The sequence below is a fragment of the Nelumbo nucifera genome, chromosome 6 (genome assembly GCF_055504915.1).
Source record: "Nelumbo nucifera cultivar China Antique chromosome 6, China Antique-T2T, whole genome shotgun sequence".
NCBI classification, from domain to species: Eukaryota; Viridiplantae; Streptophyta; class Magnoliopsida; order Proteales; family Nelumbonaceae; genus Nelumbo; species Nelumbo nucifera.
In genome coordinates this window covers 1742179-1760226 of record NC_142654.1, presented here as the reverse complement: position 1 = coordinate 1760226, position 18048 = coordinate 1742179, and the positions used below count along the sequence as shown (strand labels likewise).

Here is an 18048-nt window from a genome sequence, read left to right as displayed (position 1 = left end):
TGTATAATATTATATTATAAATAATAAATGATATATAATATATTATAAATATTTTAATAATATATTTATAAATAGATCATTATAAATATATATTTATATATAATGAATATATATTTATATAAAATACATAGAAAATATGTGACATATAATAAAAATATTTATAAAATATACATATAAATATATATACCGATTGGTTCGGTTAACTGTCCGTTTTTTTATAGGTTAACCGAAAATGGCATTAAGTACAAAAAAAAAGGTAAGATTGCAGAAAACCATATAAACATTCAACCTCTATCATAAAAATAATAACCAGTTGATATTCATCAAATTGAGGGAGTTTTAATTGATCAAAGCTTTTTCAATATTATCACACCTCTCTCCTAGTAACCTTAGGATAAAAGACTTAAACATACATTGAGTTTTTTTTTTTCAATTGTACCTTACGTTTTTTAAAAAGACTTAAAAATACCTTATAATTTTTTATCCTTAAACATACCCTAAGTATTTATTTGATAAATTTAGGGTGATCTCTCTCTCCATTCATCAAACCATATCATTATTCATTCATACAGTCCACTAAACATCATAGCTTGGTGGAAGCTTCTCCTCCCATTCCCATGTTCGGTGCCATGGATCCAAGGCTTGTCTTTCTTTACTCCCTTTCTCTCTTCGGAGATTCACCCAACAAAACCTGTTTCTAAAATCACTGTAATGTGTGTGGTTTATTGTGAGCAAAACTACCAATGCAAACTCACCGACCACCTCAGAGAGGAACTCCTCGATCAACAGAACAATCAATCGATTTGGTGCTTATAGTTTGATTGAATGCATAGACGGTCCAGCCATATAATCAATTTTCCAAGCAAGTATGATTGGGAGTTTATCTTCTTCATGTAATGCTTCTAGTTTAACAAGGACATCAGAGTATCAGACAAAATGGCAATCGTATCCAGGCAAGTCAGTCTCTGCATTTACAGCTTAGGTCCATTTGGAAGGAGTACAAATATAAATATGTAGAGTGCAAAACCTTGTATTTTGTATGCATTTGTACAGTACATATTTGTATTTGTATTCCTTACAAACTGAGCCTTAGGTGCATTAAATTAAAGACCAGGCAAGTTGTTCTTCCACCTCATTTCTCTTTCTTCTCTTTCATGCTTAGAAGGGCAAAATAGGATTTTAAAAATTTTAAATGGGTTGTTTCATTGATGGAGGTATGTTTAAAGCCGGTGGGATCAGCCTTAAGGTAAATTTAAGTCTATTTGAAAATTTTAAAATATGTTTAAGTCAGTTTATGAAAACTCAGAGTATGTTTAAGTCTTTTACCCATAAATTAATGTGTGAGATTTTGGTATTTTGTGTCCAATAACACCGCTCAATGATTCATAGCTGCCTGCAACTGTTTCATATTACATGTTGTCATGGATGCATGGTCCATGGAGATGACAATCATATAACAACATGAATAGCATCTCTGGGTAGCAAATAACGTGAGCCAATCTGGTGAAAACACGATATTTTGGGAATGTTCTTATTTTGGATTTTAAGAGGAGGAAAAGTTGGTCAATGGAATTTTAATTCCCATTGACCAAGAATTCCATGTTCTTTTTTAGATTTATGTGAGAACCAGAAAAAATTTATTGGATATATTTTTTTGGATATTAGTAGGTAAATAACTTTTCCATCCGAGGGAAAATTGCCAACACTTGAATGGGATAAAAATATCCCTTTTAATAATTGATTTTTATGGCTAAAATGGTGATTGTCTTATTTATATAAGAAATAAAAGAACATAAATAAATATACTTGCCTGGGCAAATATTTCCCGAGAAACACTTACCCGAATAAATAACTTACCGAAAAACGAACGAACCTTTTTCTTTTGGCGTCACAGGAAAAGTATTATCCAAATCTGGTGGTGGTGGCGGTGGGGGTCAATATTACTGGGTGATGTTAACAAAGAACACACCTCTGTTGTAGAACATCTCTCTACTGGTAGAGTGAGATGGTTATGTGCCAGACATTTTTGACACATTAAGATAAAGATGTCAAACAAATCAGGATTTTTTTTTTGATAGATGGATCATCTTTGTTACTTAGATGTTGCATGAGAAGAAAATGTCACATTAGAAAAACATATGATATGATTCGTAACAGTACCCTTTAAAACCTACTGAATATTTTCAGCCTAGCCACCCATCGGATGACGCATCGAGTGAAACCAAGCTACTGCATTAAGATATCATGTACATCACTTCTCTGAGTAACAGGCTTACAACTGGGTGTGTTTTTTTTGGAGGGGGAGGGGGTTTGTAAGAAGAAAATAAATAAACAGTAGAAGAAAAAAAAGGATAGAATTGAGAACTGCCTGTGGATACTCGCCCCAAGACTTCCAAAATGTGACGTGATAGTCACCCCGCCACCATAAACCTTAACAATAGTTCCTCCTCTTTTCCTTGCATTCCCCCCCTTTTTCTTAAATTTTTCAGTTCTCTTTTCAGGCTTTTGCTTCTCTATTTCTCTTCTTCCTTTTCCCATGTACACATACAAGAATGAAGTCGACAATGATGGATTGGTCATTCTGATTGTATCAAAAACTCCTACAACATAACTGTGTCATGTCCCTGAACTATATCACAACTCGCAACAGCCCTGGCTGAGGCTCTGTGTAGTCAAGGCCCTCCTCTTCAAGAAGGTATCGTTCCACAGCAACAGGAAGCCTTGCTGGAGTGCGGGAACCCTTGGTGTGATGGCCCGTTCCAACACAAATATAGACCTGCAGGCGCTGTTCATTGGACCTGGCCGCAGCCCTCAAGATGCTAAGCTCTTGCTTCAACACACGAATGGATTCACTTACATGGAGTCCATGAAGGTCTATCATCTGCTCTTGTCCCCTTCTATAGCCCTGGAACTCTGGAGAAACCGGGTTCCTGCAAGACAGTGAACCAGCATAACCAGCAAATGCACTTAATTAAGAAAACCCACCCAACCATTTTCTTCACAGCTTCAACCACCCAATTAAAGATGCAGTTGATATCCCATAAGATGTTCAAATAACTATCCAGACAATATTATATAAAACCAACTTAAACCAGTAAGGATAAATGATCTTTCATCGCCTGTAGCATCATTATTCATAAACTTATAATAGGACATTGTACAACTTTTACTGCACTTTGTCATGTACCATGACACTCGACTATTTTGCCATTTTCCATTATATCAGCCAATTTAAACAGATTTTTGGAGAACCTGGATCTCCTGCAAGCAAAAATCCGTGCACACAGCATCAAACTGCACATAGGGAATATCTCCGTGCATGCATGTTAAATTCATAGGAAGATGTTCCCAATGTGCGGCTGGATGCCCAAATGCTTGCAGAGTGCAGAGTTTTTGCTTGAAGAAGATCCCATCTTATTTCTTCTGATAAGTGTTCCCATTGCATTTTTGGAAATAAACTACAACCATCTCTGGTTGGCCTTATTCACAGGACTTCTCTCTCCATGTGTGCAGTACAACTGCAATAAAATCTTCACTTGGCTGGTTGGAGAGGACTAACCTTTGTCTGTAGATAGCTTCTTGGGCTTTTTCATGAGCTGCCTTCATATGCGCATTGTGCAGCTGTCCTTTTGCACTTAATTCTTTTGCAAGAGCCTTGTTGCCAATAAGATATGCTTGTCGGGCCTGTTCAAAGGAGTGTATTTTAGTAGGAGAACATAGTGCACTAATACTAATAAGCATGGAAAAAAGTTACTATGGTATATATGGAAAAATAGATGCTCCAAAGTGTTTAAGAATAGAGATGAAAGTCCAGCAAGAAAAGCTCTTGCACATTACATGGAAACAAATCAAACAACAATAAAAAAAATGGATAAAAAGGAAAGTTGGGTTAAGTGAACCCCCCTGCAGGAGGAAATAGTCGCCCCCCTGCGGGTTAAGTGGGGTATGTGCTTTTGGATGAATTGCAAGAGATTTCAGGGGACCTTCCTATTCACTCATGCAGGTAACCTAGGTATTTCCTCCACCATAGCTGAACGCTGGGTAGCCTTGGAAGCTTGCAAGTTGGCAGCTGAGAATGGATACACAAAGAGCTAGATAGAGGGAGAATAAAGTTATGACTTGAATTTCTGAGAAAGCACATGAAACCTCCATGGACAAGTCAACAGATAATTAAAGACTGTAGTAGAATAAAGGAGGGACAAGTGATGGAAATCAAGCACTCACACCCCCTAGAGTGCCGATTAGTTGGCAAACATGGGCCACAAAGCCCTATCAATTTGTCAAGAGGCTTCTTGTGGGATCTTATTTACATTTGTAATATGGACTATTGGGGCAGGGCTCTGCTCAGATAGTTTTTGCTTCTTCCTATTGTATCAAAAAAAAGTACTAATAAGCATGATATCACTGACGAACCTAACATTGCCAACAGTGTAGTCAGTACATGCTTCTTTAGCATCTCTCTGTAGGAGGTACTGCTTACCACATTAATGTAATATGCAATGGTCATTTTTTATCAATAACAAAAGCTTTCGTAAATTGATATAAATATTAGTTACAAGGAAGGAGAGATAAACTATCTTAACTCCCCAGGCAGGGGTAAGAGCCCCCAGAAAAGCAGTAAAACAGAATTACAAAAGAGCCCAAAACATAGGTTCCCAAGCCACCCCTTGCTTGGCTAATCCATCAGCAAAAGAGTTAGCAGACCTCTTCAGTCTTCACCCAACTGTACTTTACTTCCATATCCAACCACTTGAAAATTTTCTTTTCATTGCTATAGTTCCACAACCCAGCCTTATCTTCTTTCAGCCACCCTACTACCACCTTCGAGTCACCTTCAACCACAAGCCTCTTTATATTCAATTCCTTTGTCCTTTGGACCTAAAAACATGGCTCAAACATTCCCATTCTCATCCCTGAATACTCCCCCAATACCAGATAGTCCTGGGTTCCCTCTACTACTGCCATCAAAGTTCAGCTTTATATATCCAGTAGGGGGAGGGGGTCCAAGAAGGACTTAGCCCAGTTCTAGCCTGGGCAGAACTGGCAACCTCTTCCCACTTTCTCAGCAAGTCATCTAGAGTAAAATCAGTAATTAAAATTTGCACATTCAAAGGGGGGTTGCACCTACACCCAAAAAGGGAGAATACCCACTCCCAAATTGTGTTGGCAAAATGGCAAGTAACTAAAAGGTGATAACCAGTCTCCCCATCAGCTATGCAGAGAATGCATCTATGTGGGGATAAGCATGTCTTGGGTCTCTTTCTTTGAAGCAAATCACCAGAGTTGATTCTTTCTAGGAAAGTTTCCCAACAATATGCAATGGTCGTATCATCACCTATGATGACCAAACATGGGATAAACGAACATTGACAATGTGAGAATATGACTCCTTTCCTAAAATCTTGGACACATACAGATAAGGTATCCCATGTAATATGCTTAATATGACAATTCTATTTCTACTTTTTGAAGCTAAATTGTCATTTTTCAAGACTGATGTCATGACAAATTTAATCAAATATCTATTATGTACAGATTGCTATTGTATAAATTGTAAAATTACACTGTTTTATATGTTTTAAAAGTGGTAACAATATAGAGCACGTCTAGAGAGTGCCCAAGCAGTTTCAAGTGCTGTATCTATCATGTCAGACGCTGGTATGCTAGATGTATAGGTAATATGGATAATCACCAACATGCTGAAACAATCCCAAGCCTGCATTACTGATTGATAGTGATACTAGACTACCACAGAAGCATTGCAGTGCATTACTCAATGTGTTCTAAATTTTGGCTCATCAACTCAAAAGTCAGAGCACTGTAGTTAGATTTATGAATAGATTACAAAGCCCAATTTCTAGTAAAGAGTTATTACAGTTGGGGAACTATATCAATTAAAAGGAGGAAAGAGGAATCAACTCAGAAAATACAAAGAATTTGACACCTTGCCTGGTTCCTTTTTCTAATACATATCAGGGGTAATGATAATGGAAATGAAAAATTGTAAATTTTGGTAATAGAAGAAAAGGTTGAATTATTTATCAAGCTTTCATTAAGGCTCCATTTGTTTGCAATGCAAATCTAAACCAGATACAAAATTTACATCTGTTTGTTTGTAACTATGATTTGCACTCCCACCTTAATTCTCTTCTCAAATAAAGTAGGGACTGCATCAATTTGCTTCTTACCTTACTCCCGAACAAATAACCTTCCTCCCACCTCAATTCTCTTTCATATAAAGTGAGGGCCACATCATTTTACTTCCTATTATACTTACAAACAAACAAAACAAAATCAACTCTAAAGAAAAAGTAAACCAGGATTTACACTCAGCCCATTTGTACTCCTATTCATTTATACAATTATACCAGTGCAAATAAAATTCACACTGCAAACAAAAACAGCCTACGCAATTGGAATCCTTTGGACAGGAAGTTGGGAGAAATAACTGGTATTTTATGGCTTTCTAAATGTAGTAAGAATATGCAAAATGCTGAACAAATGTATGATATATTCAGATTGTGCTTGATAAACATAGTCACTTCTGGGAATGAAATCAAGGATTTCTTGGAGATAGTCGAGGCAATCCAGGCAACCAATGTCCTTCTGGAATTGGAGGGGTTCTTAGAGACAAGGATGGTATTGTTTTGACCTTATTCTCGGGTTCTGTGGGAGTAGGAGATTCAACAAGGGTTGAATTACTCACTGCCATGCCAGGAACCCAGATTGCAAATGAGCTAAGAGTGGAGAATTTGGTGATTAGAGGCAAATCTAAGGTGATGGTGGGATGGATGAAGGATCCTGAGTCTATCTCTTGGTGTTATGGTAAGGAAATCAAGAAGTTTAAGTGATTAACAAGAAACATGCATGTCAGATTACAATGGGCGGGGAGATCAGCTAATACCGTGTCTGATTACTTAGCCAAGCAAGGAGAAGATAAGGAAGCTGTGCTGGGCTCAATTTTGATTTTGTTTTTTCAGTTGTAATTTATTCTGTCTGTTTATTTTCTTATTTAGGAGAGGTCACAGCTTGCGCCTCTCCACGGGCTGTTCATAATGCACAATTCTATTGAAATTAATAAATTCCTACTTTAACTATGAGAAAAAAAACCCTAGTCACTTCCATGGAGGTTATATTCCATAGTGGCTTGTCTACCACCCACCTTGTGAAATAACACTTGGCAACAAGGACAGAGGCATATCATTTAGAGGATCTAAGTACCACTTCAATTATGTCCATCATCCAACAACAGAATGGCCAGGTTTTAATAATGGGTGCACTGGTGTAGTTGTGTTCAAACTACCATGGGTAGAACAAGTGAATGACAGATACCAGAGGGGGTCACAATGGATATTTTCTTTGTTATTTAAATCCACTCAACTTCAAAATGAATGAATATCTTGTTTTTTTCTTGCTTGTAATGAATGAACATCTTGTAAAAATTACCAAGGAAGAAAATGCAATGCTTTGTAGGGTGGACATTACTAGAGAGAGACGTGATGAGCAAGAGCATTCTCTATTTATCAAATGCCTACAGTTGAATCTCATTATGCTTTTAAAGTTTAAGAGAGTATAACTCAATTGCTTCATATAATATGCCACCTTGTGATCAATATGCATATGATAATGTCTTCTTGCAACTCCATAAATGCATGAATACCATATTGTCTTTTGGCAATTTTGAAAGATGTATCATACACCATGTCTCTACTCAGCTACTTTCAAATCCATTAAACTTGTTTGGAACATAGAACATTAGACTACATGATCTCCTTACCTTCAGGACAACTTAGGCCATGATTCCCTTGCACAGATTGACACATAAAAGCAATGCACAATTTGCCATAAAATTGAAACCTAGCAAACCAAACTGATAATTTTCTACACTTCCAGAACAATCCTTATATGGAGCTTCCCCACAAGGATTTATCACAAAGACCAAATCTCCCTTCCAAACCAATTACCAGCACCATAAAAACAGGCATCTTCCAAAGCCATATCAAATACATTTTTTGATCATTAACAATCAGACATGCATTTATTACAGAGACCTACGAATTACTAACCTAATAACAGAGAAAATACAGCTGAAATATAAGATAGCATAGAGCTTAACAAAAGAAAAAACAAAGCATGCTCTCAAGTCGGCAGATCAAACCCCTAGCAAGTGAATTGGCTACAAAACTAGCTCTTTTGGGAACCCACCTGAACAAGCTATTCAATAGAGAAAGAAGCTAATACCTTTGCTGCTTAGCCCTCTCTTTATTATCAGTTCTGTCCAATCAGAAGAGTAGAAACTAGGTAAAATGTTACTATTTTGATCTCTAAATGTTTAAACCCACCCCAGAAGAACAACTGTTGGATATAGCACAGCCATCAAAATTAAATTTACTAACTCCCCTTTCCTGGTACCTCACAACCTTAAACCAACATCAGAAACCACAACAAGCTCGTATCCTGAAGACTTATAAAAGCATGTTCATTTAGGCTTTATAAAAGAACATTTAATTAGCAAAGTGATAATTCTTATTGTGCTACTCAACTCAATTCATTCCTTTTGCTCAGATGTTTGATTGAACACCACAGATGGTGTGAAGCTATGCCAAAGAAAGATGAAATGTGTTATTTTCATACCTCTATTTATTCATAGTTTCATTATATCATTTCAAGAGCATATTATATTTACTGCTTACAAGTAAGACACGGTGAAACTATTTTTTACCTTAATTTGTTGGAGAGCAGTTTATTAATCACAGTTTCCTTTCTCAAATACCCCAACTTTAGAAATGGGAGTCTAATCAGGTCAATTAGGCTTCTACTCTAGACAATTTACTTATTTCTTCCATGTAAAGGAGTAATTTGACCTATCTGAAGATTCTAAACCTTCCATTAGATAAGGAAATCTTTGGGGGTGGCAGTATGTTCATCCCCCGGGACAAGTTGACTCTGTAAGCCACCTTGTATTCAAGATTTATCAATCAATAATGGCTATTCAAAGCTTCAACTTTTCAAATTCAAAATAAATTTCTACAACAGTCTTTTATAGACATTGCACAAGATTTTCAGGCCGAAACATGCACTCTTAACAGAGGGTGAAGAGATCATATGGGCCTCATGGCTCTTTGGGTCCCCAAATTAATTATAGTGTAGTACTTGTCCATATATTACACATGTGACATCTGATTGCTTAAATTTTCTTCCAATGCCAAAAGAAATATCTGCATGCAAGTTTTTGACATATGCATCAACTTGAACAAATTAATTAAAAACAATCATCATTCTGAGGTGAATGTGTACAGCAATGAACTCCAATACCTGTTCAAAGCATGCATTACGAAGGCGTGCATGATCACGTGCTTCCCCCCTCAGCTCAGAATACATATTTGCTGTCATCTTAGAATTGTTAAAGCAAATATAAAAGCAAAAGTACCATTTATGTGTGTGCATGTGTATAAGCACAAGCAGAGTAGTTCATCATACATATATCAGTGTTATCGGAATGTTGAGTTGTTGACTAACCATAGATGTCAACTGACAAGTCAATTAAGAGCTAGACCTACTAAGCATTGGCTACACCAAAATGTCACTAAGGGTCTATTCATTTTGTTGATATTCGTAATGCATTCACCTGGGACAAACTAAGCATTGGCTAGGTAGACCAATCAACCTAGTCAACCATGAAATTAGTTTAGAACTTTATTTGTTTGTTATATCTCTAAGTATTTACTACGCTGGTGCCTAGGCAATGCATAGATGATAAGAATTTCACTAGGGCTGTGTTTAGATAAAGTGCAAATGCAGAACTGCAGTGAATTTGCACTCCAGTGCAGTTTTACAGGTGTTTGTTAGGAAAACATTTTTGCACTGAAAATGTAAGTAATTCTGTTTTTTCAACCGTTTTTGCATTCAAAGTGAGAGCAGTTTGCTATCAAAAAAATGGAAGCAGACGTTTCACTCAAGGTTGGTCAATGTAAAATAGGTTGGTTCCAGCCTTGAGATTCATGTTTGCACCCGTCACAACCAACAAGACACTGTAAATTTATAAGTGCAAAATTGGACCACATTTGCATCCTTCTATTTGAACAAATTTGCATACACATAAATGCATTCACCATTTTCACTCTTACAAAATGCAACCTTAAAAAACTACATTTTCCTAGTTTCCTAATTTTAATACTTTATATACCATTCATCATGCATATTTATCAAAAAACTAGCAGTTCACTTTATTAAGAACATCAAATTTCCTCTCAAAACATGGCAAATCATCATATCTAGGACAATAGTTTTTTTTTCTTGATAGATACCTAGGACAATAGTATTTCAAAGACACTAATTTCAATAGTTTCAAAAACAATACTAATATAATAAGAATTTACTAGAGCAACTTCATATCAAATTAACAACTAAAGAAGGCTATAATTTTTGTTTGAGTCTTTGGGTTGGTATTGTGGTTGGAAATTAAATTTTTCTCTCAAGTGATTTCTGGTTACCTTCCTTGTATTATTCTTTGTCCTTATAAATTTTATTTTATTATCAAAAAGATAATTTTATATAATTCTATGATAAAATCTAAGGTATGGAATAACTAAAAGACAAAGATTTACCAAAAAAAGTGAAAGACAAAGAACAAGGTGGAGCTGCTGTTTTATTTAATATAAGAGAGAGGGAGGAAGAGAGAGAGAGAGAGAGAGAGAGAGATCTTTATACTATTCTTTCTTTCTTTTTCTCTTAACAAAACCCTTGGATCTTTTAAATATCAATAGTAAAACTTTAAAACAAAGTGTAATGATATATAGTATATAATAGAATGTATTAAGTCAAATATTAGTAAAATGTAGAAATATGAATGATGTTATAATAAAGCAGCCACCTTATCATTTTTGTCACCTAGGTGACACCTCAACAACTATGATGGTTTACTGATAGTATTTAAAATAGGAATAGAGCATTAAATATAAGACGAAAATGGAGTTCATCTCTTCCAATAGTGCTGTCTTGGTACAGAGCGACAAACAAAGGGCATATCAAACAGCAAGGATGCACTTTTTCTTTGAAACAAAGGCTGTAAAACCCAACTTATCTGATCTTTTATTTATGCTTGCAAAAACAAAGATTGCAAGTAAAACGTAAAATATCATTCTTTTATTGCACAATTGCAGACTAAAAACTTATTTTATAGGGTGGCATTAGAACACATCTTCTTTTGGTTTACTAGTTAGCACCTAAGCATTGGTTAATCATCACATCAACTAGAGAAGACTAAAGCAACTAGTTATCATCAAACTGCATTGATAACACTGATATATTTTATGTATATGTGTACAAAAAAGTGATGTTTAATAAGATAAATGATCCATAAACATTACCAACTGCTTCTCCAGTCTCAAGCCAAACAGGAGCAGCCCGTGCCGAACCATGATTTTGTAACCTATCACCATAAGTGGACTTTCCGTGCCCACCACTGTAAGAGCTAGATAGGATAAGGGAACTTTTACTTGAACCAACATTGGTGTGCATTGAACCATTTTTCTCATATTTCCATTCACCAGAATCCTGAGATGCCAATTTTCTGACAGCTGAAGCAAAATCTGTAGCACCTCTAGATGATGTGGAATAGCTGGACTTGAATAAAAGAATATTATCCTTGTCAGATGATTGGTATGGATTTGTAGTTTCTTCTATAGCGTTTGCTGAATACTTTGATGGACCATTTTGACAAGTTGAGACAGCAAGTGCAGGGAAGTCCAGCGCACTGAGGTTTGGAGCTGATGAGGTTTTTGAGCTAAGGTTCTGATTCAAGCCACTATCAACTTGAAGCTGCAATTATAAGTATACTGTATTTAACAATGGATCCTTCACTGAGTACACCTAGGTAATTATTAAAAGTACAACTTACAATATATATTTAGCAAGCATACCCCCCCCCCCAAGAAAAACAAACTATGCTTGCTTTCTTCAAAATAAGAGCAAAAGCAAGTATATTATGGCCATGAAGTTACAGAATCTCAAAGGCTCTGTTTGGTTTGTGGGATGATTTGGGTGGGATGGGAAATGATGGGATGAGAAAGTGTGAAGTTTTCATTTTCCATCATTTGGTTTACGAGAAAATAAGAGAGAAAACATGACATAAACCAGAGTTGAGAATAAAACTATTTAGCTCCAAAAAATCAATTGTCCCTCTAAATAGTTTCAAACTCATTGAATCCAAAATTTTTCACATAACAACGGACCATTGCTATCCATGAAATGGCATTTGTGAGAAGGCACTTTAACCCACTTTGTCCTATAGTATCATGATTCATAAATTCTTTTTCTTCCTGTAGTGATTTCAAGTGCCCATAAGCTCCAAATTAGATGATAGGGATCACGACTGGTGACATGGGCTTGGATGAGACTGTTCCAAGCGAAGGTATTTGACAGGGAATTTTGTCGAACATATGGTGGGTGATTGCAATTTTTCAGGTTTAGAGGAGATTTAAAGCTGGGCTTCAACACTACTGCCTTGCCAAAGTTGGGATTCGTTTATTGGTTTCTGGGCTTTGAACATTGTATCTGTTACAGTTGAAGGGCATCTATTTGTTCTATAGTTGGATAAATTCTGAAAATAACTAATTATCAGAATGAGTTTGAGTGCATTTGGAAATAATTTATGAAAATCACAATTTTAATCGAAGGAAGTGGTGTTTGGAAACATTTGGTGGAAATCATTGTATTAGGAGAACAGTAATATCCATGTAGTAGACAGGGGAGATAACATAGAGTAAGAGATGGAGAGTTGAAGAGAAGAAAAGAGCTCTGTTTTTTCAAGAAAAAATAGGTTATATCTTGATCGAAGTAAAATGGTAGAAGGAAATCAAACGCTGAAGAGAGAGAGAGAGAGAGAGAGAGAGAGAGCATTGGCAATTGGTTGTCGGAAACCATGGCAGCCAGGCCCACTGTGATTGCAGCATAGGAAGTGGAGACAACCATCTATCTGAAAATGTCACCGGAAGCTTGGATGCTGCTATTGGGCATAGGAGGTGGAGAAGACAGACAACAAACTCTTTTAACAAGCAAGCCCGATACTCTTTCCCTTTATTTTCTCACCGGGGTCGCACTGTTTTTGTGCGACCCCAAATCCCAGTTTTTGATAAAGTACGTCCCCCTATTTTCCTATCCCATTTTCGTGTGTCTCACAAAACAAACATGGGAAAGTGGAATATTTTAGGAATATTCCATCTTTCCCACCTCTTTCTAGCAAATCAAACAGAGCCAAAAGGAAAACTGTTGGACAGCATGCACAAGCTCTTATGGCAAAAAGCTACATAATATGGTAAAGACAGTTTCAAGGGTTCAGGTAAGAAAGTTGGTAGAATCAATTTTAAACAAAAAGAAAAACAATCCTAACAGATGATTCTAAAATCTTTTAGCAAGAAATAATCATATTTTCCATAAAAAACAATAACACAAGCAAGTAGACCTACAATGAAAAAAAAAACGAGACTTTACCCCTAGAATTGACAACAAAGTTCCCTTCATCTCACAAAATATTCATTCTGCAACACCTAAATCAAGAGTACTGAGGGGGTAGGCCAACTCTTGGATGGTGTGCAAGAGTATGGAACAATATGCACATGTAATCATCATTGCTCCAAGGAGTATAGCATGCTAAGAGGTAAGTACTAGTACCAACTACCAAGTAGATAATGCCTTGTGCAGTTTTTCTTGAATTCTACATCTAACAGGCATGCTGGACTTATGAAATCACACACCAGAAGGCAAATAGTGACGTAGTCCCACCATATATGTAGGTTGCAGAAGACAAAGATGACGCACTTAGCCTTGCCTGCTAGAACAACAGATATGCAACTATCCCAAACCATCCTGAGCAACTATCCCAAACCATCCAAGAAATAAAAAACAAAAGGTTATTTACACTCTCTATTACAAAGAAAATTCTATGAGAAGCATGTGTCCTTTCCTTGAATAAAGATAAGTTATAATGGAAGAATAGAGCATACCTCAAGTTGAGTGAGCATCTCAATAGTTAGGTTCAAGTCACACCCATTTGCATAGTAGACTTCTGCAAGGCTTTCAGCAGCAAAACCAGGGAACTGCAAAGCCAAAAACTCCACAGGATTCAGGTCAGAATCACTCAAAACCATGTGATTACTTAACGCATGATTTAGAAATCCAACACTGGAGTGCCCACTGTAAGGAAACTCTCCATTTCCATTTCTGATGTGCTGATCACCATTAATGAATTGCTTTTCCCAAGGATAAGCGGGTAAATTTGTGAAAGCAGTTGATTGATCTTCCCCATATGATGGGACTAAATATCTCATATTCTTAACCGTGTTTTTACCATCAATGCCACAAGAAGACAATTCCTGTATCTTGTTCAACATCTGGCTACTGCCTGTGGATGCAGAAAAACTTGAGGTGTCATCCTCATCAGTTATGGACAAGCCAGTAAGGGAGAAGCTCCCTGGCCCTTGCAAATCATCTTCTTCTGTGAACTTGAAGTCTGGAGTAATATCATCAGGAAGCTGGTGCCGCCAGTACTGGTGGACCTCATCATCGGAGTTATTTGAAGCACTGGATTCTGACCGATCTAACACTGCTTTTCCAGATGTTGCTGAGCCATCAAGCCTAGCTGATGCATCTGTAAAACCGGTGGTTCCAGATGGACTCCTAAGAGCATAAGGAATGAATTCTGTAGCATTTGGATTTAAAGTTGTAGTTTTACTTGGTGTATTTAGTCTCGCATTGTTGGTTGTGATACGTTTACTGGACAAGCTCATCATCATTCAAAATAAAACAAAATCACATTGTACATGTAAAAGCCTAGAGAATAAAATGGAGCTTCCAGCAAATATTACCCAAACCCTGCAAGAGAAATTAAAAAACATCACGATAGATGAATAATTAAAATAAAACAAATTATCGCTTGCTCAGTATGGTGTATAGTTGCTGGCTGTACATGATTCACACTTGACACATACATGTAACTTTGAAGCTTAAACTGATGTTTTTTTTTTTTTTTTGATAAGCAGTTTATAGTGGTGATATAATACAAATATACAATACCTTACCTCTTTCTTGAAAAAGAATAATTTAACATTGGATAGCCACAATCCGAAATTGTATATTTATGTAGACAAAATTGGCATACCATAAAACAAGAAAATCCTAATTCTAAGACCTTTATGCCTCTGAATTTGCACATTTTAATATCAGCCATTTAATAACTGTTAAGGACCATTGAAAAGTAATAGCAATATAGGTTCTTGAGAAAATCCCATATGGAGCCACCGACTGATGGTCATTAACCATTGTTCAGCATTAATGTTAAATAAGAAACAAAGATTTCTGATATGAAAAAAGAAATGAATGTTTTTAAAGAAAATTAAGGGGAAATAGACGCATAAAACAGCATAACACTGAATTTAGAAATTAGAACATCAAAGCAGGAGGCTGAAAGTCAACAATAACATAATATGGGATCGACGAGATGCAATTCCATCAATTTCCCAACAGAAGAAGGGGGAAATAGGAATCCACAACATTAATGGATAAACTAATACAAAACCCTAACTATAGCATAAAAACCGGATAAGGTGCCATTTGAATTCACTGGCACACATTAAACGAACATTAAGAATCAACAACGAGAGAACTAAAAAGAGGTCCAAATCTTTAAAGATTTGAATCTCCAAACAGTGAACCGCGAAAAATCCCAAAACAAACACCAGAAAAAAAATAATATGAAAGTACACAAATAAACGAGCAGGCAAAGGGAAAAGTCAAACAGAGATTCCAAAGATCTGAAGAGCCAGAAAACAGAACGAGGTCCTTCCTTCCCCACGTACCTTTTCGAAGCTCGAGCAGAGGCGAAACCCAGTCGAATCTATTCATCGATTAAAGCAAGAAGAAACCGATAAGCGACGAATATTTACAGATACAGAGAAAGAAAGAGAAAGGAAACGATGACGAAAGAAAAAAAAAAAAGGGGGCCTCTTCTATATTGATTGGTTGGAAGTTGGTATTTCTAGCACTGAGCAGCTTCGTCTGGTTTGCTTTCAAGCCCTCTTCGCGACCACCATGACCACACAACCAAGTTTCATATCAAACCACTTGATTATACGAACGAGTCGAGACGAGACTCTCCCCCCACTCTCTCTCGTTCTTTTCTTTCTATCCCTCCCCCTCGACTATTGACCGTCGAATCAAAAAACCACGAAATATTTTATTTATTTTTAACAACAAATACCCTTTCATTTGCTGAAATTTTCGAAATTACCTTCGGGCAGGGCTGCGGCTGCGTCTGCGTGGTCGTAGTTCAGGCAGTCGCAGTCCGGCATTCAATGTCTTGCCACGTTGCATGTGTTTGCCAACAAGACACATCACTAAGCCAATTATATCACTCCGTAGATTGATTGACACTTGGCACCGTAGACAAACATAAGTATGCGTGTCAAATATTTTGTGCTCATTTTAAGGGTCAAAAGAGTTGCTCTACAGGTAGGGTTCAGATCGGACGGATGAAATTGATTTGATCACGGCGGGTTTAGTAAGAACCGAATGAGAAGATAGAAGAGTCCATGTCCATCCATAGATTAGACTCCATACTCTCCATATACACAATACAAGCCGTCGGGCCCACCGGAATATAAGAGCAGACGAGTCAAATGACGAGGCTCCACACCTCCACTCACTCACATGATGGGGAGCTTTTAGTTATTGGATTGGTGTGAGGTGGGACCGATCACCAATGCCTGCGCCCATGTGAATTGTGAAGATGGAGGTGGATGTGTTGGATCCTAGATTTATATTATACTTCAATCTATTAATTAGGTGGACTCCACAATCAAAAAAAGTTGCCCGTAGATTCATTTGTAAGAGCGAGAGTTATGCGTTCGATACTCAGACCCAATTCCATGTTCATACACAGAATAGATGAGTACTACTGATGTATTGGGCCTATGGATTTTGGTCGGACATACAAGAAAATCAGTATAATATCCGAAATCCCCCCGCACCCCGCAATTGAAGTGACGAAATAACTAAAATCTTGGGAAACTTAGGTCTCGGAATAGGAGTCTGAAATTGGCCCTTTTGATTCAATTGTTTGGTTGGATAGTATCGGAAATCTGTTTTCATTATCCTCCCATTTAAGGGAATAGCCATTTTCCTCTCTCCCATTGAGAAAGAAAATCCATTACAGATTATTTTAATTTCCAATTCTATTCTTGTTTAAACCAAACAGATTATGTTTTGATTCCAATTCTAATCCCCACTATGAATCAAATAGACCTTTAGAGTTTAATTCACCTTATGGAATTTTATTAGGTTTTTGGGCTTTATTTATCGACAATTCCACTTATGGTTTTTTGAATTTTAATTAATTCCCTCGGCTGTTATAAACTTTATCGGTGGACTAAACAATAAAAATCTCTTTGCTTTTCATCTTTTCATGTCCTTTGGGATTTATAATCTTCTCTGATGCCTTACCAAAATTTATGTACATTAGATTTGGTAGGTGTTCGTTTTCAAAAATAAAATCAATGATGCAAAGATGTATGTATAATTTAAACAAAAACAAAAAACGGCTGCTACATCATAAATTTTGAAAAGGTATAAGAGAAGATTATAAAGCCTGGTCTTGCACGTCAAAGACTGACAAGCATACAAAATAACGAATTGAAACAAACATATATATCGCGACGTGGAGAAGAATTAAAAGATAAGCTGATGGATTTGGTGCAGCATGGACCCGGCGTCTTCAATGGGCGCTGATGTGGGATGATTTGGCTCGATCTATTCATGTACGGACACATAGAAGCGACCTGTTAATTAGACATTGATTCGGCACTTTCTGTTACCTCAGCAAATCAGGTCACCTTAGGTACTTCGGGCACCTCGTCCAAGACCAAGGTCCGAGCAGCTCGTGATGGCCCGATCTGCTGAAGTGACATGTAGCCAACTTCTAAAAGTGAGCCAGTTGTCTCCAAACTCTCTGGGATCATGCCGCACGACTGTAGGTCTTATCCTTATCTCGCCTAA

The 18048-nt window shown here is 36.8% G+C and overlaps 1 protein-coding gene across 1 annotated transcript; it reads right to left on the bottom strand.

The window, feature by feature from the left end:
* Positions 1–2216: 2216 nt before the first annotated feature.
* CID7 (CTC-interacting domain 7) lies at positions 2217–16205 on the bottom strand. The gene is made up of 6 exons (XM_010275546.3): positions 15855–16205; positions 14004–14871; positions 11370–11820; positions 9316–9386; positions 3560–3684; positions 2217–2930 (listed from the first exon to the last, which is right to left on the bottom strand). The coding sequence occupies exons 2-6, from the start codon at positions 14790–14792 to the stop codon at positions 2630–2632; spliced, it is 1737 nt and encodes a 578-aa protein (XP_010273848.1). The 5' UTR covers positions 14793–14871; positions 15855–16205; the 3' UTR covers positions 2217–2629.
* Between the last annotated feature and the right edge of the window lie 1843 nt (positions 16206–18048).

What these genes read in the sequence shown, in the direction of transcription:
- CID7 (XM_010275546.3), bottom strand. Translation starts at nt 14,792, where the DNA reads ATGATGATGAGCTTGTCCAGTAAACGTATCACAACCAACAATGCGAGA. An exon ending in AGATGCTCACTCAACTTGAG is followed by an intron (nt 11,821 to 14,003) that starts GTATGCTCTATT and finishes TTATAATTGCAG; the next exon opens with CTTCAAGTTGATAGTGGCTT. An exon ending in GAAGCTATCTACAGACAAAG is followed by an intron (nt 2,931 to 3,559) that starts GTTAGTCCTCTC and finishes ACTGTCTTGCAG; the next exon opens with GAACCCGGTTTCTCCAGAGT.